The following is a 25958-nucleotide window of genomic DNA, read 5'->3' as shown; positions in this document are numbered from 1 at the left end:
TGATCCTCCAAATCCTCCAGATCCACCAGCCGTCCTCTGCCACGGCATAGAGTTATTTAAACCATTCTGCTGGTTATTCGACCCATTCTGCTGGGTATTCTGCTGGTTATTCGACCCATTCTGCTGGGTATTCGAACCATTCTGCTGGTCATTCAAACTATTCTGCTGGGCAATCTTTTCAAGAATTCGCTGCTGGCCAGTCATAAACTCATCCACAACAGTCACATTCTCAGTCTTGATATCATTATCAACACTAGGCTCCACCACCTTATTAAGACGATCTTCTAAATCGTCCATCCGAGTAGCCAGTCCAGTAACCGCAGCAACATTAGTATCAACATTATCCGTCAACTCTTGAATTTTCGTCTCCAGTGGCGCTATACGCCCACCCAGCTCCGCCGCCACATTATCAATCTTAGTCCCAATAGCATGAATCTCATTCTTGACCGTACCCCAAAAAGTAATCATGTACTCATCCTTCTCCACCTGAGACATCTTCCTCCATTCAGAAATGTCCATCCTGGTCACTACAAATATCCTGAACAAAAACCAAAAGCAAAGAAATAATACAATTAAAAGAAAATCTGAGCTATAGATTCGTACTACACTACTGCGCCAAAATGACGTGTAGTAATAGCAAGAACAAACAGCTAAATATTCTTATAAAGTGTATTAATTCAAGACAAGATTAACATACAATAATAATATTAATATTAAGACAACTGTTCACTTTTATGTTCGTGTCGTGTTGCAGAGCAATGTCTTGCTCCGAAACGGTTGACACAAGAACTAAAAGCTAAACTATAAAATACATGCATTGCTCTTAAGTCAGGAAGAAAGGGACTATACATCACAATACCATGAATAGAGGTATATTAATAATTATCATGGAGTAACATTTACGATTATCAGTAAATTATACTAGTACCGAAAGTTTTATAAACTTCGGTTGTAAAAACCTTCAGTGTTTAAACTATTCCACCAATAATTTGGATCTACAGTTACGGAATAATCATAATTGTAAGTGAAAATTATTGTTATAATACTCCAATGTATCTCTATAATATGAACTATATGTGTATTCACTTCAACACATGAATCACAAATCATCAGAACTACATATAATTAAACAGCACAAACTGTCCCTTCCCTTTTGTCTTACTCTCATGGGTCATAATTAAACACCCCTTTTTATTGGTAGGTTCCAAGGTTTTCAAACAATATTTTCAATCTACAATTTGGCAATTTGGTTGATTATTGTTGGGGATGTATATCAATATGTCGTCCATTGTCTTATCCTTTATGATTTTCTGATATAAAACACACTCTAATGATATGATTATATGTAGAAATGTGGAGACACCAGAATGTTTTTATCTATTCAACTCATGCCCCACACACAATATAAATCTCATTCCAGTCATAGATAGATAGATAGATTTTAAAAAGATTGCCATACTGTAATTTTTCCTATAATTTGGAATGATTTTGATTGCAAAATTATCAAAAATTTAGCCAGCAAAATTCAATTCAAAAATAAACTTAAAGCACATCTAATTGAATCTATTAATATTGAATGTTCAAGACTACTCTGTCCTGTATGCCATCTAAACCTTTAAAATTTTATTGTTATTTTTATTTTTTTCTTAATTTTTCATTTTTTTCTCTTTCAACTGAAAGGTTTTCAGTACTAAATTTTTTTCTTTTTTAAAGAACACAATATAAGTGTAGAAAAGGGGGGAACTGAAAAGCTGCACGTGGGAAAACGGGACCTGATATAAATGTGCATATGTACATTTTTCTAGCTTCAGAAACCATAGAAGTTGACTTTTTTTCAACAGCTAGAGACAACACCGCGACATCTTAGCTGCCAATGTAACTGCAGAAGCAACACAAATATGAAATTATATAATTATAAATATATGTATGCTTATTTTTATCGTATATTATTTTATTGTCTTTTTTTATATTGGAAAATAAATCTACTACTACTGCTACTACTACTAGTTGAAGCAGCAGTAAAACCAGTTGTAGCAGCAGTAGAACCAGTATAAAATTATGTTGTAGTTGTCTCCTCAACATCTTCTGTTGTTGAAGGCTCAGTAGAAGTGGTTGGTGAATTAGGTGATGTAGTAGCAGCAGAACCAGTTGTAGCATCAGCAGTAGTAGTTGCTATAGGCTCAGTAGAATTGGTTGGATTGGTGGGTGAAACAGGTGATGTTGAACCAGGTGAAGAAGATGGAGCAGGAGTAGAAAGTGAAGCAGTTGGAGCTTTGGTTGGGGATTCAGTTGAGGCTACAGTAATTGATGAAGCAGTTGAGGAATCAGTTGGTTCAAAAGTTGTTTAAGCTTTCATTAAAAAAGAGGCAGGAACTTTGACAACTCCATGTCTCACCCTAAATAATCAAATTGTAATTAAATTTTACAATTTCAAATGGTATTGGTTGTACACACTTATTCAATTTAACCAACCAAAGAATTTTTTATCCAATGTTAACCAGACAAATGCCATCTAGCTAAAAAAGATGCGTAGATTTCATTTCTGGCAACCAGAAAATCCGCAGAAATCGAATTAACGAGATCCAAAAAAGTTTCATTAAAAAAAAACCTTACACCAAAAATAACAAACAATAATTATAACGACGACTTAGTTTCTTTTTCCTGTTTAATTCGAATATTGAAACTAATTTTCAGGTATGCATGTTTGTTGGTATAGTACTTTTTTTAGAAACCAAAATAAAGACATATCTAAAACTACGAAATTGTATATTAGTTACCAGAAAGATTATATTTATTTTCTTGCTTTAAAACAACTTTTTGTACATAAAAACCCGTAATGTCTTAATTATTGACACAAACATGCATGCTGTATAGTTTTTAAAAATTTAGTCAAATAAAATACCTGATTAGAATACAAAGCAAGAAATAAAGGTTATCAATTTTTTGTGTTAAATAGAATTATTAATAAGAATAAAAGAGTTTCAAAAAATAGTAAAATAACAAAATGTTAGGTGAATTGTTAATATTAAATCAATCAAAAAATGTTTTACATTCTTATAATTAATTTCAATAAAACATATATATGCTCAAGAAAGGTTATTTATAATTATGAATTCTACCAGACTAAAATATAAAAGGGGAAATAGTTTATGAAGACGACACAAAATGATTTTAAAGATTACTTATTTTTATCTTTTTTTTTAATCTTTAACAATTTTAATGTTTTTATTATGTAAATATATAAAGTATTATTCAAACTTAAAGGATTTAATCTTTTTCTTTGTAATTTATATGTCTAAACAGTGTAAAAATGAAGTTCTTAATTATGAATTTTCAAATCATTAGATTTTAATACAGTTTATTATAGAAACAAAGAATAATTTCAACAAAAAAAAATTGCTACAAAAAGGCTTACTGTATTATTAAACTGACTTAATTGTATAATTGCATTCATTTTTTTTTTTACCTTGAAAAATGAGTGTTTAAGTGCTGCATTGGTTAAAATCAAACCTAAAAGTGCTCTTTATTCAGTGACAGAGTGAAAAAACATATACCTTGTTTTATAGTTTTTGATCTCTTTTTTATATATTTTTATCTGATATGTATATCAAAATTTAAAAGTATCTATTTCATTAGATATTCATACTTTGCTAAAACGTCTTGGTTACTTTTTGCACTATATTTGCTCTAAAAAGGATTCTTTATCTAACTTCTACATTTAAAATGAAAGATTTTATCCCAATTATTATGTTGACTGTAGAAAAAAAAAATTATTTTGTTTATATGCAATTTTCTATAATAAAATGTGAGAAATGCCTTTTTTCACATGTAGGGCGAAAAAAGTAACACTGAAAATATTTTTTATGTCTTAAGCATGTCCTAAACTCATAGATAATAAACTTGAATAAAAGATTTATTTCAGAATATGTCATTTAGGGCATAAAATTAATTTTGCAAATTAACATTGCAAATGTTTGCCAATAACTTTTAAAAATGATTTCTGCGGATTTTCTAATTTACATAGGTGTTTTCTACACATTTTCCCCTTTCTAAAAATACCTTCCTCATAAAGATTGGCTTCCGGAAAGTATATACTTTCCAAAATTGATATGTGAACAGTTACTTAAAGGAAGAAATAACACGCTTTAACTGCTGAAAGACTGCCACAAGAAGATCCCAATACCCCAAATTTAAAGCCTTCAGCTTCAATAACAAAAAAGTTCTAGGCATTTCAAAATAGCATTTTATGTACAATGGAATTTTTGAAAGATTTCCAATGCTCATAAAAGAAAAAACAATATTAAATTACGTCGCCTAGACACAAAATTTTAACCTTATCTTTGTCAGAAACTTAGATTGCCTGTAACTGATTATATTTTTACAATAAAAACACCACATTTCATAGTCAAAATCTATGAAAAAAATTCGATTTAGATGGCATTTTAAAACGAAAATCATAGCGGAAACAAAGGGGTAAACTAATACAAGCTTAGCTGTGATTGGTTGTTAAGCTGATTCAGCCTTCTGATTGGCTACAGTACATTCGGTACAACGCAAGTAAAACTTAATTTTTTTTAATGATTTTGACTATAAAAAGGGGTATTTTTATTGTAAAAATATAATTAGTTACTGGAAACCTAAATTTATGACAAAAATAAGCTTATCCTTATAATTTTGTTTCTAGGCCACGTAGTTTAATTTCAAAGTTTTCAACATGAGCATTGCAATTCTTTCAAAAATTTTATGTACATAAAATGTCATTTTAAAATGCCTAGAACTTTTTTGTTATAGAAGCTGAAGGCTTAAAATTTGGGGTATTTGGTCTACTTGTGGCAGTCTTTCAGCAGTTAAAGCGTGGTATTTCTTGCAGGCTTCCTTTAAGACTAAGGAATATTCTGATAGAATGGGAAAAGTTGATTAAATTCAATATTTCAATTCCAAATTTTAATTTCATCAATTAATTTCTGTTCTAATTTAGGTACCTTATTAACAATCACTGATAAATAACTTGCCTAGTCTTAGACATCTCCTTAATAGAAGTCCAAGTATTGGTGTTCAAATTGTACTGTATTACATAATCCACAGCTGTGTTAGATTCCTGGTAAAGATTAACAAGGGTGACACCATCCATAGCAAAGCACAAAAAACATCAAGGTTGAAGATAAGGGAAAAGAGCAGATGTTAAATCAAAAAAAGATTTGTTAGAAAAATATCAAAATTGAGTTTTTATTTAATTTAATATTTATATTTTTGACTGCAAGACCTATGGACCAAGTAAATCATGTATTGGATGCTCATTGGTATAGGGAGTCTACTTAATAAATGGCTGCAAAGAAAATAACTTTGTACTGAAGCATTATGGATAAATAGATTCTGATGTACAAATTGTCTTTTAAAATACTATTAAGTTATACAAAAAAAAATTTTATATGGTTTCAAACTGCAACTTACATTATGGACAAAGCCTCCAAACATAGTGGGTTTTGAATCAAACTCAATTAACTCTCCCAATTTTATCTAAACAAACATATGTAATAAATAAAACTGAATTCTTATTATAAAGTAACAGGATGTGTGTCCGTTTGTTTGGGGGAGACTACCACCACCTTCCCAAGAGAAATCACAAAATATCGAGAGAAAAAAAATTTAATCTTCGTAGACTTGAACGTAACATAGATAGGTATCGTGGAAACTTGAACGCAGGATAGATAGCTAGGTATCGTAGAGACTTGAAAAAAAAATACATTTAAAGTGCCACTATAGGCCTCTATGGGCGTAACTGCTGGTGGAACTATATAAAACAACTAATAATAATAGGATCTGGTAAAGTTTTTGGTGAAATTTTGTTGCAATCAATATTAATGAATAAATTATAAAAATCTTACAAATATGTCATCATTAGGTGTTAGTGCTTTCCTCTTCTGCCATGTACAAAGGTCAGGGTCTGACCCAGCACCTTATATTCATATGTAAATTAAAATTGGTTAGTATGTGAACAATAGCACATCCAAATTAAACAATTATTTTTAGAATAAATAGAAACAATAGTTGCTTGTTAGAAAATAAACATTTAGATTTCTTACCATTCCTAATATGACATTCATCAACCCTAAATATTTTGACTGCATCTGAAATAATTAGAAAACATTTGAAGAAAAATTTATATTAAAATTGTGAATGATAAATGATGTATTTGATTATTTCATACCTATCAATGTTCCACTAGGTACTATTATAACAACTTGATAACCAGAATCATCCTAAAAAACATCATTGTTATTCCTATTATATAAAGTAGTAAGCATTTTTTGTCAGTCCCAAAGGATCTCGCTAACCGCTGAACTTATATTGTTCTCCTTTACAGTGAAGCTTCTTATAGATCCTGGGAAGGTTTTAAACTATTAACCCTTCTCCCCCCCAAAAAAATATTTTTGTAACTCTTAAAAAAAATTATTTAAAATTAGTGGTGGCAGCTCTAGAGGTAATTTTTTTTTATCAAATTACCTCTTGGGGCAAAGCCCCTAGAGGCTAGGGGCGAAGACGCTAGTCTATAATACAAAGTAGAATGATGTCTTCTGTCTGTCCCTTAAGATCCAAGCAACCACTGAACCGATTGGGCTCTTCTCTTCAGGGAATGTAGTTACTGTTCCTGTGGTGGTTTTAAGCTATTTTGTTGTGGGGTGGGACACCCCTACCCCCTCAAAAAACGAAAAATTTTCACCCCCCAAAATTTTTTTTTCATTTTAAAATTTTCTATAGTTTTTAGAATTTTAATATTTTATGAATTTTCAAATCATTTTCTTTTCTGTTAAACTTTTTTTAAATCACAAAATATTAGGGAAACCTTCCTTCGCATGTAGGGATGAAGCCCCAAAAAGGCTAGATGCAAAAAACATTCAATTAAAGCAAAATAAAAATGATATAAAAAGCTTTAAAAATTTTAAAATTCAAAAAGTTCAAGAAGTTCTAAAATGTTTTTAAACGTTCTAAAACGTTCCAAAACATTCTAAAAAGTTATAAATGTTCTAAAAGTTCTAAAACATGTAAAGGTGCTAGGGGCGAAGCCACTAGTATATAAAAAAGGTTAATAAATTAATTTACTTTCTACCTAATTAACTTGAAATTCTACAGCTTGTTTATTGAAAATTCAATAAATACTTGTTGCTACTTTGTCAGACTCTCACACAACTACTAGGCATATTATTAATAGTGATGCCAAAAGAGATGATAAAAAAAATCTTACAGGAAAAGTAGTGCAGGTGGCCGGTCCAATCGCTTGATTATACTCATATCCAACAGCAAGTTCCTTTTCAACTATCTTTACTCTTTCATCTGTACCTAATAATAGTTATTTCTCGCATCGTATTATAAACAGCTTTCCGCTAATATAAAATGTACAATTATAAGATTAAAACCAGTTTTTTAGCCCAAAGATGCTGAACCAATTCTCAGCCATACTGAAAAATTATGTATCAGATTGTATTACAAACAATTTTCCATGAGTATGAAAGTAAAAATAATATAATTAATATCAGTTTGGTTAGCCAAAGCTTTTGGCCCCTTGGGGCTTATAAAACTGGTTTTAATCTTATAACTGCACCAGGTTGATTAAAAGAGTTATATATAGAAGAAAACTTTTTTTCAATCCAGTAAATTTATTATTAAAGTTTTGCTAATATTAATACCATTGCACCAAGGATGAAGAACTGCTGAGTTAGGACACACTGCTACAGGGTACTTTTGAGGACTGAAAAATATAATCTAATTAATTTAAACTTTGGGGGACGGGGATTGGAGTGACCTTAGCTTCGTGGATGCAATCACTATAGGGGGAATTCCTAAGTACCCTATTAATGTATTTTTAATTTCCATCAATTTGTAATTCAAGATGGGTAATTTAGGTACACTTTTATGACTGTGCCACTTTAGTTCAATGTATAGCAATGCCTTAACATACATTTGATTTGTTGCTAAAGTATAATTAATTTTTTTTTGTAAAATATATACTTACTATTCAGTAAACTCATTTGGATAGCTTTCACCTCCAAGATGCAAAATGACAGGTTCTTCTGTTCTAAATATGTATTATTTGTTAGAATATTTATATATCGCATCATACCATAAACAGCTTTCTGCAGATATCAAAATATAAGATTAAAACCAGTTTTGTTAGTACTGAGTGGCCAAAGGCCCGGACAAAAGAAACTGGAATTATTCTTATAATTTTTATCTAAATATTTGTGGAAAATTGTCTGTTATTTGATGCTATACATAGTGTATTGCTGAGTACCGGTTCTAATCCATCAGATTTAAATCGGTTTTGAAGACATACAGAAAAGGTTTTTTTATTAATCCCAGTTTGTCAACCCACCAAGTAAACTGATTGGGTTTTTTTTTACTTCCAGTGGGTGTTTCCTTCTCATTCTATAGGGATGTTCCAAAGCTACTTGAGTGGTTAGCTCACCCTGCTGTTGTAGGTCAAGTCACCCTTATAGAATTTGCACTTGGTGGACAAATGCCTTTTCAAAATTATAGATATTTGTAATTGGTATGAAGGTAGAATTATTAGGAAACAGGATTTTACATCTCAATAAACTTAAATAATCTTTTATCTAACCTCATTTAAAAATAAGCTTTATAAGCCTGGACATTTGGTCTCTAGGGGCTAAGAAAACTGGTTTTAATTTTACGATTTTTCATTTAAATATCTGTGAGCAGCTGTAAATTATAGAATTGCAATAAATAACTATCCAATACATACCCATCAACGTTTATTTTTACAGAACAGTATTGACTACTAATGTCGTTCCTGAAACAAGATACCAATAATAATTTCATTGACAATTTGTGAAAGCAAAGCTTTTCTATAATTAAGGTCGGTCAGTTCGTCCGTCTGTAACGGATAGCTTTTTTCGTTAATTTAGGCATGTTAGAATTGTCCTATTAATTTCAAACTTTGCATTGTGATTTCTGTAGTAGTTAGGTACGATTTAGAAAGCGTAGCAACTCTATAATCGTTGCCAGAATGTCCGTACGTCCATTTAATTTTTAAGCTTTTTATTAACAATTTATTATGTGATAAAATCCTCTGATTAATCTGATTTTTTTATTACTGATTCCTATTACAATAAGGTACAATATTTTGAGCGAAGCATCTCTATAATCAAGTCCTTAAAATGTCAGTATGGCATTAAACAGAATTCTGTATTTAAAAAGTTTTGCAACAAATTAACGTACAATTTTGTCAAAACTTATATATTCATATTTTGTATATTCAGTTTTGACACTCTACAAGAGTTAATGTTCGTCTGTTATATCATTTCAGAGCATTGCTTTTATGGATGTTGTCATACTTTCAAACATGCAATTTAAAAAAATATGCTAGATAATAACAAATAAAAGGGTTGGATGAATGAGAATTAGAAAATGAATTGTGATCCTAGTATGAAAATTTGTATTTAATTAGAATGTTCAAGTCCAATATTATGTCCAACTTACTCTTACACATACTTTGTTGGGTAGCCCTTATAGTTAGTTCATGATTATTAAATGCAATTAACTCCTATACTCTAACTCTTATTGTAAGTGCCTGACATAGCAGAATTGGGATTTTATAGCCTGGTTCACAAAAGACAAAGGTCTGGAAATTTTAGGTCGACCTAAAGAAGCTTTAGGTTGACCGATTTTTTAAAGGCAATTGTTAGTTGTACTTGTTTGACCTACAGACTAAATCGGTCGACCCCTAAAAGTTGTTTGTGAACTGGGCATATGTATTTAGGTATGACTCAGTTTCAGAAATGACCCAAACATGTAACCAACCCATAAACAAGAATCATGTTATCAATTTCATATAGATGTTCAAATTAAAGTCTTACTCAATTACTGATTCACTAAACCAACTCTGCAATCCAGAATACCAAAACCAAGCTTTGCCCTTCCTTGCCATGCTTTCATAACAGTAAGTTCTTGGATGTGTTTCTCTAGAAAAAAATAAAGAATATAAATCAAACTGATTTAATTGAACAATTTAAGACAATTTTTTGACATTAATAACATAGTTAGTAATACTGACTTAACAAATATGCAACTCATCATGGTGTATATTTTTGACTACAGTATTCAGATTAAGAAGAAGCATATCAAAAACTTGATAATTTGTTGGGTATTTTATCTTTCCGTTGTCAAGTTATAGTCCCTTCAAAATGAGAATCTATAAATTTCTCGTTCTTTAATATGCCCAATTTACTAGTTTGTATATTTAGCAGTTTATAATATCTTCTAGGGGCACTGTATACAAAGTTTGAGAAGAAGTCTAAAATCATAGGAAGTGACTGTTAATTAAGCTACTATTCAAAATTTAATGCAAAATGCTTATCAAAATCTATTTCCCAGATACTAATGTTTGCCCGATATACCTATGATTCATATGGAGACTTTTAATAAACAGCCCAATGTCCCCTCCCTTCCTGTTTAACACCCTTTACTAACGTTTTAACTTGATGAATAAGAGAACAATATTTAGTGTTGATAGTATTTCCACTGAACCCTTCTTGCCATACTAGTTCTCCGTCAACTAGAGTCAGCTTGAAACATTCCCTAAACAGTAAATCCTTATAATAAAGTAACAGGATGTGTGTTTGTCTGGTTGTCTGTACCGAAGGATCTCGCTAACCGCTGAACCGAGCTTCCATAAACCCGGGAAGGTTTAAAATTTTTTTAGGGGAAGGTACCACCACCCTCCCAAGAGAAATCACAAAAAAACGAAAAAAAATTTGATATTTGAGACACTTGAGATCTTCTGAGATCTTCTCAATATTTTAGGTCAGATGGTCCAAGGACAAACGCTTGAGTGGACACTTAACCTAACCTAACCAATTTTAAACCATATTTTTATTTTTTAAATTACTAACCCCTGCGGGGAGACTTATTTGTATATTCATATCTTAACCTAACCTAACCTGTATAGAAATGCTTACTTAAATTAATATTTTAACACTCCTGCGTTTGACCACTCCGACGTTTGGGACTCCTGCGTTTGTCCTGGAACATTATATTGGGTACTTGGTAACCTTGTAGTGTTGTGACACCACAGGGTTTGGGCCTCCCGAATAAAAAAAACTGCCACTAATAGACACTTTGATGAAAAGCACAAAATATTTACTTACATATTATCATTAGCAGGATTAGTTAAACCACAAGCAAGAACTTCACCCTGTCCATCTTCTCCTATATATATAGAGTAGCGGCTATGCCCCTAAAGGCCTTTAAGGTCATGTAAAATGTTTTCTTTCAAATCTATGTCTAGATCAGCTGTTTAACAAAACAAAAAAATTTCGCTGCTAGATTTGGTTAGTTCTGTTTTTTTTTGTGATTTCTCTTGGGAGGGTGATGGTATCCTCCCAATAAATAGCTATTAAACTTCCCAGGGCCTATGAGAAGTTACACTGTAAATGGAGAACCATATCGGTTCGGCGGTTAATGAGATCCTTCGGTACACAGAGATAGACATCCTGTTACTTTATCATAAGGATATATAGTTAGTAGATGTCTAGATGGCAAAGTATTTGTCTATCTGAGTATTATTGAAATATGGATAAAAAAATTAATGTCTATAAGAATGACAACATCAATAAGTAGCTGAGGAAAAAATTGTATGATAGACAAACGGATGAAGTTAATTAATGGGAAGATGTTTAGTGGTTTTAAAAAAAGAGAGAGAATAAAAAAAATCAGGTAACCTATATGAAAATATACAACATATTTTGTATCATGACCGACAAACCGACATATCAAGTAAGTTGTTTGCTCTCTAATAGGAGAAGAATAATTTAATTTTTCAAAGCAGCAGAAAAAATCATATTTTTCTTATAGGATTACAGAGTCACAGACACAGAGAATTAAAGATTGCGCTTCGTTACTATAAAAGATACATAGAAAACTTACCTTCCCGATATATTGCTTTAACAAAACTAGTATTTGGCAAATTTTCAAAAAGAATATACATAGTTGTTGTAAAGCTACTCTTAACTTTATATGTATGTCTGTGCTATAATATTATCATATCCCTGCATAGATATCTTGTCTTGTATAATATAAAGTATAACGATGTCTTTCTGTTTGTCTGTCTAAAGCTTTAGATATTAGTAACCACTGTTCTCCAAAAAAGAAAAATACCCCCACAAAAAAAATAGTACTAAAATTTAAAAAGGCCAAAAAAATTTTATATTTTTTTTGAGTTGATCAAATCCAGTTTACTCCCTCTTGGGGCAATGCCCCCAAGGGCTGGGGCGAAGCCACTAGTACAGATATACAGTAACAAAACTTCTTCTAACTAAATTTGCTAATTTCCTGATGTGTTGTTTTAAATTGGGGACTGGTAGGAAACTGTCCAATAAATCTAAACAAGAAATGGATCATATGCACATGCAGCATCAAAAGGTCCAAATCGCGTAAAAACAAATATTTTATCCAATACCTTGGACGTAGATGTCAACCTTAATTTTAATAAATAAAGATTTAAATAGGGGAGGGGGTAGTTTTTAGTCTCATGGCAGTGGACAACGCCACTGCTGTGTTTCCACCTGCAGCACCTTAACCTTGCGGGGCCATCCATAACCCATCACAACCTAACCTAACTTGACCTAAAATGCTAAGCAAACCATCGATAAACTACTCAATCCCCCCAATTATTAACTAAAGGGTGAGCAAAAAAAAATGCGTACCTTTTTAAAATTGAAATTGCGCGGCTTGTGTTAATAGTAGAAAAATGTTATGCATATCGTTAGAACCGCTATGAAGTCTATTTTTAGGAAATATAAAAACGATTCATGTGCTATGCATAGTTTAGGAGCTACATGTTAAAATGTCCCAACTGACTTAAAACTTGACTTGCGAATAAATTTTGGGACATTTTACCATCTGACTCCTAAACTATGCGTAGCACAGGAACCGTTCTTATATTTCCAAAAAATACAGTTCATAGCGGTTCTAACGGTATGCGTAACATTTTTCTACTATTAACACAAGCTGCGCAATTTGAAATTTAAAAATGTAGGCATCTCTTTTTGTAAAATATCTTCTCTAATTTTTAGTTATATTTTAAAATTTACTCGCAAGTCAAGTTTTTCATCAGTTGGGACATTTTAACACGTAGCTCCCTAACTATACGTAGCAGAAGAATCGTTCTTATATTTCCAAAAAATAGAGTTCAAATCGGTTCTAACGATATGCATAACATTTTTCTACCATTAACACAAGCCGTGCAATTTGAATTTTAAAAAGGTACGCATTTTTTTTTGCTCACCCTTTAATTTAAAAAAAGGGGGAGGGTAGGTTCAGTGCTCAACATGGAAATTTGAGGGAATACGCCAATTTTTGGAGTCGATATTCAGGTTTGTTACAAACAGAGAGAGGGAACAATGGACTGTTTAATACACTAGACTCCAAAGTTTTATAATAACGGTCTCTTCATTGTTGGCTTAACAATATTGGGAACTTTATTAAATTAAGTGTTCAAACGATTCAACCACTAGTTTTAATCTACAGAAGGGGTAATTTTGTGTGTCTTCAATTCATCGGTTATTGTCTTATCCCTTTAGATCCCTGGTTACCAAACTTACCTTGACTGAAAGGAGCATACACCTCCACATCTAGAATTTCATTAGTAATACCCCCGCCATCAATCTTCTCAACGCCGCCAATAATCAGAGCAATTTCTTCACTAAATATATCATTTTATAATAAACACGTTGCGCATCCGTTTGTCGCCAGGTAGGTGATAGGTTCGAATCTCGGACAGACATCGTGTCATAACTAAAGACTATTGCTGCTAAGTCAGGTGAAAGACATAAATAATTTGAGATGTGGGAATGCCTTGACCCATAAACACGCTTAACTCATTACCATGCACAGTTAGGACTTTTCAGACAAAGGTCGTGCAATGAAAGGGTTGGTTGTCTGTTGGATGTTACTTAACTTAATATCCACCAGTGGGCTTATAAGTATTGCATCCAATTACAAGTGGATGATTCCCTTAGATTCTCTAGATGATCACTTGAAATCAAAGGAGAATCCCGCCTCAATTGGGCAATAGGTAATAAAAATATGTATATCATTCCTTTACACTTACAGGGTGCATGCAAGGAAGGGGTACCGAAAGGGGGAAGGGGGTAAAGTAGTGTTTATACCCCTTAGTTACATTTGGGTGGGCAATAGGTACCCCTCATTTGTTGGAAATTAATATATTATATTATACCTTAGTGAAATTTTTCAACTAAATTTTCAATTCGCGCGGATTAAAGATTTTAGTTTTTAATTTTATGGTAAACTAACATCCCAGAATATTGGTTTTTAACTCCTATCCACCAAAATTTGGGTAGAGTCACTTGGGCAAGGGGAGGGGTTTTAAAACTTACCCCTAAAAATGTTTTTTTCCTTACCTATTGAAATTTGGTACACCCCAACCCCCCTCCCCCCTGAGAAGGAGAACCATATCAGTTCAGCAGTTAGCGAAATCCTTTGGTACAAACAAACAAACAGACATTCTGATATTTTATTATATGGATTTTACTAACCTCGACTGAGCATTAACTTGTAAAGTAAGGGTGGAAAGAATTACAGCAATTAATTTCATCATTGTTTATTCTTCAGTATAATTAAAGCATCATATAATATCTGTTAAAACACAAAATAAATTAATTATCAGTAATGGTGCTACCCTAACCTATAGAACCTCTATTCCAATAGGGGTTTACCTTAACCAAATATATTTTTTGTTGAATTCGATAACCGATTTTTAAATTTAGATTTAAAAACCAAAAAGCAAAAAACTTAGGGGGAGGGGTATTATTTCTAAGGGCGATTTATAATGGGAGGGTGGTGTATCTCTCCCACAAAATAGTTAAAAACCTTCCCAGTACTTATAAGAAGCTTCCAATTAAAGAAGAACCATATTGGTTTAGCGGTGAGTGAGATCCTTGGATACAAATACAGAGACAAGCTGACATCCTCCTACTTTATTAGAAGGATTATCAAGAAATTAATTTTTTAATCATTTTCACATTGAGTTTCGACGACTGAAGCGGTCTACGGTGGCCGTCGGCCGCCCCTGGCAATTGGTCAGCGTAAAAAATGGCGGTTTGTAGCGACTGTATAGTAAACATTTTAGGATCAAACCTTTAAAAACAAATAATTGGGTTTGACAACAACATATCCTGGTCTAAGAACCCAGTAAAAGTGTCGGACTGATTATGACGTAAAAGAAATAATTAGCCAATGAGAGACCACTATAAATTTTACCATTGGTCAATAATGGCCTCTCATTGGCTAATTTTTTTTTTACGTCATAATCAGTCAGACACTAATACTGGGTTTCTGGTCTAAAAAAAAAATTTTAAAAACTAAAACTCACACCCACTTCTTCGCCTTTTTTTCAATTTTGTTTCAAAATAAGGGGGTTGGGTTGAGTTTCTTTACTTTACAAGACACTTTGAGGGTAAACGTCCAATTTATTAGAAGACTATCCAATCATACAGTTTGTTGTCTGCTGGGATTCACTTATATTACTCATATGAGTAATGACAATCAGAAACTTAAATAACATTTTATAAATAACTTTTATCTTGACTAAATGTAAACAATTACTAAACACGTTGTAAATCACCCCGTATCTAAAAATTATTCTATTAATCTTTTTAGTGCGCATACGAAACAGTTGAGTTAACTACAATTATTTACAGTGAGGGAGGGGACATTGAGCCGTTTATTACACCAGTTCCCAAAGTTTTTCAATAGCATTTCCCTTTTATTTTGACTTTATAACTTTGGGGACTTTTATTGAATTTTTATTGGTTGGTTCATTAAGTTGAGTGTCCAAACGATTGAACCACTAATTCTATATAAGGGGTGAAATTTTGTATAATAATTGGGGATGTACATCAATTTACCGGCCATTCGTATCTCTGTAGATCTATAAAATATTTTAAAAATAGTTAAAAAATTTTGTACATCCATCCACATGATGATTTCCAAAATTACTTTTTTTGTAAATCAAAATTATTGGTTGATTAGTTTGGACACTACTAGTTGTGAGCCAACCTATCAAAATCAAATAAAAGTACCCAAAGTTTTTAATCCAACGTGGCTTAAATCTTTTTGTACCGTAATATTTTTGAAGTCTAATGTCCCCTCCCTCCCTGACTTATTTTTCACTAAGTAAATCTGACAGTTCTTAAACTTTCAAGATTATCTCATATTGCTACAAGATTCATCATGTAAGTTTGAAATAGCTTGACTGATTCTGACTTTTACAATTAGATCTGTACGTTCAAACAGCCGGATTTATTATTATTATAGCATAACTTAGCAACTAAAATTAGGTGAATAATGATGACAACATCCATAAAAGTTCGAAAATAGTAGAACAAACAAAAATTAACACTTATAGAGTGTCAGAACTGAATAATCAGAATAAAAACGTATAAAAGTAAATTTGTTGAAAGACTGATCAAATACAGGATATTGTTTATGGACATACTTATATTTTAGAACTTGATTATAGAGATGCTTTGCGTATAACATTGTACTTAGAAATCAGTATTCCAAAAATCAGATAAATCGGATAATTTTATCACATAAAAATTTGTTGTAAAAAAAGTTAAAAATCAACATCTTAAAATGGATGTGCGGACATTCTAATAACATATATAGAGCTGCTACGCTTTCTAGATCGTACCTAACTACTACAGGAATCACCATGCAAAATTTGATATCGATAGGACAATTAAAACCTGTTTAAATTAAAGAAAAGAGCTAACCGTTACGAACCGACGGACCTAATTATAGAAAAGCTTCGCTTTTTAAAATGAAGAAAAAATGTCTTTTTAAACTACATTGTAGGGTAATTTGTAAATACGTATATCAGGATGACATGAAATTTATGGTCCGATTTTGTACAGTTCACATTTAGTACATATTATTTTTTCTCGAGTTTTACAGATATTTTTAAAAAGTTTTATTTACTAAAATGTACAATTTAAATAAAATTGTTTAAGCTAATATCTATTCAACTTTTTGGATCAGTATTTTAGTTGATAAAATCTTGTAGTTATTTTACTTGGGTACATTTTTGAGGTATTGGGTAACTGTACACCGTATTCGAGTTAAGTCTAAAGGAAGATAACAAATACAGAAAAAGTCAGATTTAAAAGGAAACTATTTTATTTCTTTTTTAGTTTTTACAAGCGGCTACACGCCTTTAGGAGCGCTTAATTAATGGATCAGGAGGGGTCATATCGATCATCCAATTTCAATTTAAGCTTAGAAACGAAAAGTAAAATATTTGTTTACGAGTAGGGGATATTTGGTAAGGGCGATTACTCTTGGAAAGGTGGAGTTATCCCCCCCCCCCAAAAAAAAAAAATAATTTTATACCTTAACTGGACATATAAGTAGCTTTATTGAAAAAAAATATCCATATCGGTTCAGTGGTTAGCAAGAAATGAGATATTGATGGGTCTAAAGTACAATTCTGCGTCATCACTAAAGACGTTAAAAAATGTGCCAACTGCGCTGCTTTTAGTAGTATGGCTATTAATAGTGTGGGGCAATGCCATAGCTTAAATTTTGGTTGATTTATTGCCACGCTAAATTAGGACTTCCTAACAAGGATTGAGTATTAAAAGTATTGATGTCTTGAGGAGGTTTAACTCCACTCCTCCCTTTTTTAACCCTTAACGGTCGGAGAGGGGGGGGGGCGTTGAACGCCCCCCACCCTCCGTTTTTTTCTATTCCATTTTCTATGTGTGAAAGATAAAGAGCCCAAACTGCGTGACTTTTTAAGTATGGGTATGACATATAACTGAGAGTTGGGATTTTTTGAATATCTCCATCCTGGCGGACACAGGATGCCAGCAAACCTGGCAGGGTCATCCAGGTAAAGAGCAAAAATATTTTTTGACTAAAACAAAGCATTTTATCATACCAAAATACTAAAATATCCTCTAGTAGTACATCCTGATATGAAATACAGGTGTTCAAGTCACTTTCAGGTTCCAGGTAAGATCCTGCAGGTTCTGATCCTCCAGGTCTTCAGAAATCTTTAAAAGGCTCCTGTGGCCGCAATTTTTTACTTAGAGACTTCAAATTTTAAACTTAAGCTTTTCTTACATGCCTACATAACGTATTATAAAGATCCGCCGCCGTTTTCCCGCCGACCGCCGACTGCGACGGCTGGCAGCTCCCAAGTACAGCTGCGGCTGCTGAAATTTATATTTTGATAATTCTAATGTAAAATTTACATATAGATAAACATTTTTTGGAAAAAAATTGTTATTCTAGCTTCAAAAATCAGAAAATTACAGCCGTTTGAAATTTTTAAGTAAAAAAAGACTTAAAAACAAAGGTTGTCAAATAAAAGGGTGAAGGAAGCGAAAATTGACTTAGACTTATAAAAGGTCGGAAATTCATTATCAAACAGGGGACTTGCACAAAAAAAATTAGCCCTCTAGCTCTAATAGGAACTGACATAAAAGGGGTGGGCGTTGAACGCCCCCATCCCCCCCAACCGATTAAGGTGCGGCAAGGGCCCGACTGTAAAGGGTTAAATTATTTTTTCTAATTTTGTTAGGTGTTATAACTTAATCCCCCCCCCTCTCCAACTCAGAAATATTACTTTCTTCCTTCATGAAGTTAAAGATATTAGAGATACATGAAGAAAATATGATTTATTAGGTAACATTTTAGTTCCGTTAAGTCATTTTATAGTTTAATTTTTAGAATCATATTATACAATACAATTTTCTTGTTAAATATAAAAATATAATATTAAAGATATTTTATATCTATTAGAGGTAGAGGAGAAATTACACTGGTACCCAAAGTTTTATAACCATGTTTTCTTATTAATAGACTCAAAACTTTGGGTACTTGTAATGAACTTTGAATGTTAAGTTCCCAACTTCTTTGCTTCCATGGTTTGAGTCAAACTTGTTTATAGGAATTAAAAGTAATAAACCCTTCTATAAATGTTATCTTTAAAAGGGCAGTCTTTGGTGTTATTTTCATTAAATGACATTTATAATTTATTTCATCATTATTTACATTAGATAACAACAGAAATTTGATTTATTTATTGGTAATCTACTTTATACAAAATTAAGTAAAATTTGAATTTATCAAAGTAGAGTCTGCTTGTTTATTTGTTATGTAATGGGTTTATTTACCAACTTATGCTTTTATAGGTTTCAATTTATATACTTTATAAACCAAAATAACAAACAAACAAAAAGATTAGGAGCAAAAGACAACATAAAACCAATTCCTTGATTCTACAACCTTTGTCTCTTATTTTTAACTTCATTGCACCATTTTTAGGGTCTTTGGTATATCGCGGTGTTGTCTGAACTCAATATATCTGTAATTGTCATAAGATTGGAAATTTCAAGTACCACCCCCCCCCCCCTTCTGCAATATTAAAGTAAAAATAGGGGATGAGCTATATTGAACTCTACCCTCAAATAGTCTCAAAAATCTCCCATGTGACGTCATAAAAAAGAGGGAGATGAGAGGAGAAGTGGGAAGGAAATCCCCTAATCCGTCATTCTATGACGTCACATTGCTGATCTTTGTCCCGCTATCAATTTTGTGCTGGGTCTTTGAAATTAATCAGATAGAAAGGAAATATGAAAACACAGCCAGGTCAAAAAGAACAAAATAAAATTGGCAGAAGAAAAAGGTATCTGCCATTTGTCTCTATTATAAATCTATGTTTATATATTTATTCATATAATAAATGCATCAACGTTTACACAGGATTTTTACGCATCATCAAAAAAAAACAAATATTTTTTGTTATATTTTCTTGGAAATTTTTTCATAATCATAAATAACAATTTTATTTAAATTTAGAAAAGTTAATTCAGCCACTCAATGAATAATTTATCCTCCAAACCAGCTATAACAATCTCATCCTAATATGAAAGCATGTTTATTTTTATCCAGGGAATAGGTACTGCTATTCTAACAAACAATTCTAAAAGAAATTTCTCCACAACCCTCTCCCCTTATTTCTTCCCCTTCTTACCCACCTCGCTTCAGTTACATCAAAAAACAAGTTTTAATATTTAATTTTCAGCAATTTCAAATTGAATAAGTTCGCTGAATGACAACCCCTGATTTTATCTTTAAGAATAAGGACCATTATGTCCATTATTTACAGAGATTTTAGGAGATAAGAATAGTGACGTGCCCAGGTTTTAGCCAGTGGGTGAGAAAAGCATAATTGAAATTTTTACCCCCCCCCCCTCAAATCAAAACATAGATTGGTGTAATACAGACAACAATAAATAAGTATATTAGTAGCATGACCGACAGACTGACAGACCAAGTAATTTGTTTTCTGGTAGTTCTTTGGTTAGGGATATCTTTATTACAAATATATTAATTAGCAGCCAAGAAAATTACATTAATTCACCTAAAGCGTTACAAACAGACACATGGAGAGACAAAGTTTATTAGATAGTATATACTCTCTTTCTAAACTAGAGAAAGAAAGCGAGAGAGAGAGAGAGAAATAATAAATCTTGATGCTTTCCTTGGTAACTTGATTATCACCATTTGCATCCATTTTCTCAAACAGAGCTTCCACTTGGAGTGTCTCTTTAACATTTCCTTTACCACTCTAGATAGATAGATAGATAGATAGATAGATAGATAGATAGATAGATAGATAGATAGATAGATAGATAGATAGATAGATAGATAGATAGATAGATAGATAGATAGATAGATAGATAGATAGATAGATAGATAGATAGATAGATAGATAGATAGATAGATAGATAGATAGATAGATAGATAGATAGATAGATAGATAGATAGATAGATAGATAGATAGATAGATAGATAGATAGATAGATAGATAGATAGATAGATAGATAGATAGATAGATAGATAGATAGATAGATAGATAGATAGATAGATAGATAGATAGATAGATAGATAGATAGATAGATAGATAGATAGATAGATAGATAGATAGATAGATAGATAGATAGATAGATAGATAGATAGATAGATAGATAGATAGATATATAGATAGATAACATTAATTTCATTTAGAAATATATCTTTTAAATTAATAAAAATAGGGTAAATGTACTATAAGGCCTTTAAAATCTAGCTGTTTTATTACAATAAAGATATGGTAATCCAATCCAATTTTTTTTTCAATGGTCCTTTTAAAAATATGAATAACACTCTTATTCCTCTAGTTTTTGTGAATGTTACCGCGTAGACTGAGAATGTACATACGTTTTAAAAGTACAAGGGCCAATAACCACTAGAATACCGATTTTACAAGTTTAAGTAATTTTTGGTTTCAAAAATCTCTGTTTTTTTACATTTTAGTAAAATATCATTTTAAATATATTTGTAAAACACAAGAAATCCCCTAAACAAATATACTGTACAAAATCGGATTTGTATTTGACTGTAACTCCCCAGTTTTGTCCAAAGGGAGGGGACATTGGCCTGTTTATTACAACAGTACCCAAAGATTTATAACAAAGTTTCCTTATTTGCTTGTTTAACAGTTTTGGGGACTTTTATTGAATTTTAATTGGTTGGATCATTAAGTTGAGAGTTCAAACGGCTTATCCCTTTAGATCCCTGAATTATTTTTTCTAGACATACAATATTACATGCAGTGATGTAATATTTTAGTATTAACTTTATTTCATCAAGTTGAGCGTTCAAACTAATTGTAGATTACAGAAGGGATACTTTTGTGTATCACTATTGGGGATGTACGCCAATTTATCGGCCATTGTCTTATCCCTTTATCTCCCTGGATTTCTGTAAGAAATTGAATGTCAGTAACATTACACTAAGGGTATGATTGATTATTAGTTATGGTAATTTCCCTTTTAGCCTCTAGTGGAACACGCCCAAACCCTCAACCTCACTTATTAAATCTTTTGGTATTAACAAAGGGATATTAAATGATAATAAATAAGATTACCCTTTTGGTAGTTAAATTTATATGTTGAAAAGTTTACACACTACTAGTTTTTAATCAACTAATACGAATTTAAGAAATACCAATATGTATTTGGGTTCTAATATAAAATTACAGTTAATTGTCCTCTCCCTCCTTCTAGATTAAAGATGACTCGAAAAATAATTGAGTTCTTTAAAAGTTAGGTTCATGGTTTGAAAGCAAGCAATCAGAATTTACTAAGAAATTCTAAAGATTTTGAGCCAAAGGGAACATGTGTAATATGAAACTTTGGAAACAAGTGTAATTTATAGTGCAATGTGTCTTCCCTCCCCGAATAAAAGCAATAGAATTTTTTTTAGAGTTTAGTTTAATGTTGGTGGTTAAAAAGACACTGATAATATGCCAAATAAACTTTTAAAAAGATATAAAGAAATTTTTTTTTTTTGGGGGGGGGATGGGGTGGAATTGATACATTTTCAATTAAAGGGTTTTTGCAATGTAATACTTCTTATACAATGCAATATATTTATTTAATATATATTATAATGAATACATAAAAGTCTAAATCCATAATTACTTAATCAGACCAAGAGGAATACAGTGTAAAAACAATCGGATCACATTATTGGTTAATTTTTGGTAAAAAAGTGCAATTATTTTTTGTTTTTCAATAACATTGTAGGTTAACTGAAATGGTTGAAAAAGTGTTTACCCTCCCTTTATACATTGTTGTCAAAATAGCTAAAGATCAGACTTAAAAATGACTTAATAACGATTTTTTTTTTGCAAAGATAACTTATAAATTATTTATGCTTAAAACACACATTCAAAATGTATAAAAAAAGTGCAAGTGTTTCAAAAAAAGTCAAGGCTACATTATTTTTATAGTTTAAACTATTGTAATATTAGAAAGGGTGCTAAAATATTTCATATTTTTTTGTCACATTTCAATGTGTAGAATAGAACAATGACTAAGATTTCTTTGACTTTTTAAAAAGGTATTACATTTTTTGTTGTTTTATCTCTGTCCTGTGTGTTTTGATTGAAATACAACAGGCTTATGTTTCGAGAAATAATGACAATAGGACATTTTTTTAAACATAAATGTTCAAAGATCATAAAAAAAAAACAATCTATAAAATATTTTTTTTGTACACTTTTACACTCTTTATTCCTATTTTTCTTTATTTTAGCAGGCTTTAATTCAGAGATATTCATTAAAATATAAAAGTCAATAGTAAAATTTATTGAGAAAAAAAAACATATGTGTCTCAAGTAATATCTAGTCCATCTAACTTGATTTTCTTTATAATGAATTCATTTTCTGTGTAGTTTTACTGAAGACATTATTTCAAAAAGATATAAAAAACTATAAAGAATTAAAAATCTAAACTTGAAGAGAAATTCTACCAAGATGTCAAAATTTGATTGTATCAAAGTAGTTGTCCTAATTGTGGCTAATCTCTTACTAGGTAAAGGAGTTATTGAATATCATATTGACAGCTTCTCAAGTAAATAAATAATGATATAGTAATCAAAGTCATTAACATAGGTGAATAGGTAACTAATTATAAATTGTTATTATATATTATAAGTTTATTTTCACTATCAATATTTACTTGCAATTGAACCATTTTTTAGAGGGGGGGGGGGAGGTCTGACCTATACATGGTTTATTAGGATTGTGTTCATCAACTAATTCTACTCACTTATGCTGATTGCATTAGAAATTTTAAAGGTGACATTATGAGAAATACTTGACTACATCTTGGGATTTTCAATAAAAACATATATATATTTTATTCCACTTTTTTAAAATTCTATATTATTTAGGTTCCCAAGGAGGATCCCTGCTGAACCCCACAACACCAGTAGATAAGAAGCTCCCCTGTTGTGATGGAGAACAAATTGTTTCTTGTCAACAAGTCAAACTTGATCCTTCTGTTCTTGGCAACACAGAACTAGAAATCAAACAGCTTGATGTAAAGTATAATCTAGTTGAGTCTAGAAATGAAGAATTTAAGATTTATTACTATAAAAATAAGAATGCAGATTTAAATCTGAATTATAATTCTGTAACTGGGGGTGTTTATGCGTATGGTTCACTAAATAATGGTTCTGATTTCACTATAGAGTATTGTGGTGATGATATACATGTCATAAAGAGGATGGATTTCTCCAACATAAGAGATGATGACCCTATTGATGCTAAACCTGATGATTCTCAAAATAATTTTGCTCCAGATATAAGTCAGTCAGATTCTAAAACAATCGCTAACTATTCTATTAAATTTTATTACACCCCAGAGTTTGCAACCAATAATGTAAACCAATATGTTGATATCCTAATCAATGAACTGAACAAAGGATACATAAATTCAAAAGTTTATATGCGAGCTCATGTGCATTGTATTGAACCAGCAACAATTAATGATGTTGGAACTGCTGATGATATTTTGCAAAAATTTAGAAGTATGAAACAATCCAAAAACAATGATCCAGTAACCAACAATAAAAATCTGCGTGGATCAGCTGATATTGCATTTCTGCTGGTCAAATCATATCCAGATTCTCCAAGAATTTGTGGTATGGCTTATATGACCTTGGATTTAGGAATAACAGTAGGAAGTGCTAGATACAACTGTATTCAAACAGTTCCACATGAAATTGGGCATATTGTTGGTTTGCACCATAATAGAGAAGCCTTAAAAAATATTCCAAATAGTGGTGATGGTTATGGTTACCTTATAGAGAAAGACTACTATACCTACATGGCATATCAACAATACCCAGGTTCAAGACGAATCAGCTACTTTTCCAACCCTGACGTGATACACCCTGAATCAGGACAACCCACTGGAGAACTGAAAATTGCAAACAGTGCAAGGTATTTAAATGAACGAAGGTTTGAGCTTTCAAGTTTAGGAGATGAGAGTATCAAATGTGGGGATGCAGCTACAACAAAAGTATCTACAGCAGCTTCAACTACTATAATTTCTACTCCAACTACCTCCTCAAGTCGTACTATAGAAACTACATCAACTCTGTCAACAACCAACACAAATGTTCTTACTGAAACATGCTATGTTGACAATGCTTCAATATATTTCCGACAACAAGTAAAATTTGGAATTTCATCAGAAGCAGAATGTTTGTCCAGTTGCAGAAATTCATCAACTTGTTCAATTTGGGAATGGACACTTCGGAAGATAAATTGGTGGACACCCCAAATCTATATATGCAAGCACATAGTGTCTGTAACTGAAAGTAGCAATGATTTTGCTTATGGCCCTGATCAATCCAACGAAAATTGCTTAATCAATGTAACAAACTGTATTGAGAAATTTGCTGCATATTTCAACCATAGATACATAAAGTTTATTTATACAAGAACTGTAGAAAAGTGTGAGGCAGCCTGCAAGCTAGAGCCAGCATGTCAACTGTGGACATTAGATAAAAATAGTCAATTATGTGGATTGGCCACTGTTAAAAGTTATCCAGACAACAATGGTTCTTTTGGTTTAAAGTGGTGCTAACATAATTGGAAATAAAATTTGTTTTGTGTTGTTTTCAGTTTCATTGTGTGCTATTAAAAAATGTTTGATCCAATAGATATCATAAATATATCTTAATTGTTTTTATAAATTTGTATTATTCTGTTTACATAGATAAGATAGTCTTTTAGATTTATCCACGACCATGGCTCAACACATAGTACATCTGCTCATCATTAATAAGGTTCGAATATTGGTCTGACACTGCGTCATAACTAAAGACGTTAAAAATGGTTCCTAATGCTGCTTTGACAGATGAGCAACATAATTAGTTAGACTAGGGGAAATACCCTGGCCAAAAATAGGTGCAACGCATTACCATGCACAGTTAGGCCTTCTCAGACAAAGGTCGTGCAATCAAAGGGTCAATTGTCTGATGAGTGTTGAGAGGACTTCGACTTGTACCT

The 25958-nt window shown here is 31.6% G+C and overlaps 2 protein-coding genes across 2 annotated transcripts; one reads left to right on the top strand and one right to left on the bottom strand.

The window, feature by feature from the left end:
- Positions 1–1933: 1933 nt before the first annotated feature.
- Positions 1934–15212, bottom strand: LOC145318828 (uncharacterized). The gene is made up of 17 exons (XM_080160466.1): positions 14574–15212; positions 13620–13720; positions 12351–12397; positions 11944–11971; positions 11166–11226; positions 10489–10596; positions 9876–9980; positions 8762–8809; positions 8012–8074; positions 7686–7747; positions 7244–7338; positions 6209–6260; positions 6084–6128; positions 5886–5956; positions 5452–5517; positions 5013–5098; positions 1934–2396 (listed from the first exon to the last, which is right to left on the bottom strand). Exons 1-17 carry the CDS (start codon positions 14633–14635, stop codon positions 2345–2347), a joined length of 1152 nt encoding a protein of 383 aa, XP_080016592.1. The 5' UTR covers positions 14636–15212; the 3' UTR covers positions 1934–2344.
- An 8104-nt stretch (positions 15213–23316) lies between these two features.
- On the top strand, positions 23317–25636 carry LOC145318802 (uncharacterized). The gene is made up of 2 exons (XM_080160389.1): positions 23317–23469; positions 23831–25636. Exons 1-2 carry the CDS (start codon positions 23412–23414, stop codon positions 25531–25533), a joined length of 1761 nt encoding a protein of 586 aa, XP_080016515.1. The 5' UTR covers positions 23317–23411; the 3' UTR covers positions 25534–25636.
- The last annotated feature ends 322 nt before the right edge of the window (positions 25637–25958 follow it).

Source organism: Acartia tonsa, chromosome 5 (assembly GCF_053477335.1).
Source record: "Acartia tonsa isolate MP-2025a chromosome 5, ASM5347733v1, whole genome shotgun sequence".
In the NCBI taxonomy this organism is placed as follows: domain Eukaryota; kingdom Metazoa; phylum Arthropoda; class Copepoda; order Calanoida; family Acartiidae; genus Acartia; species Acartia tonsa.
This window is presented reverse-complemented; position numbering and strand designations above follow the sequence as displayed.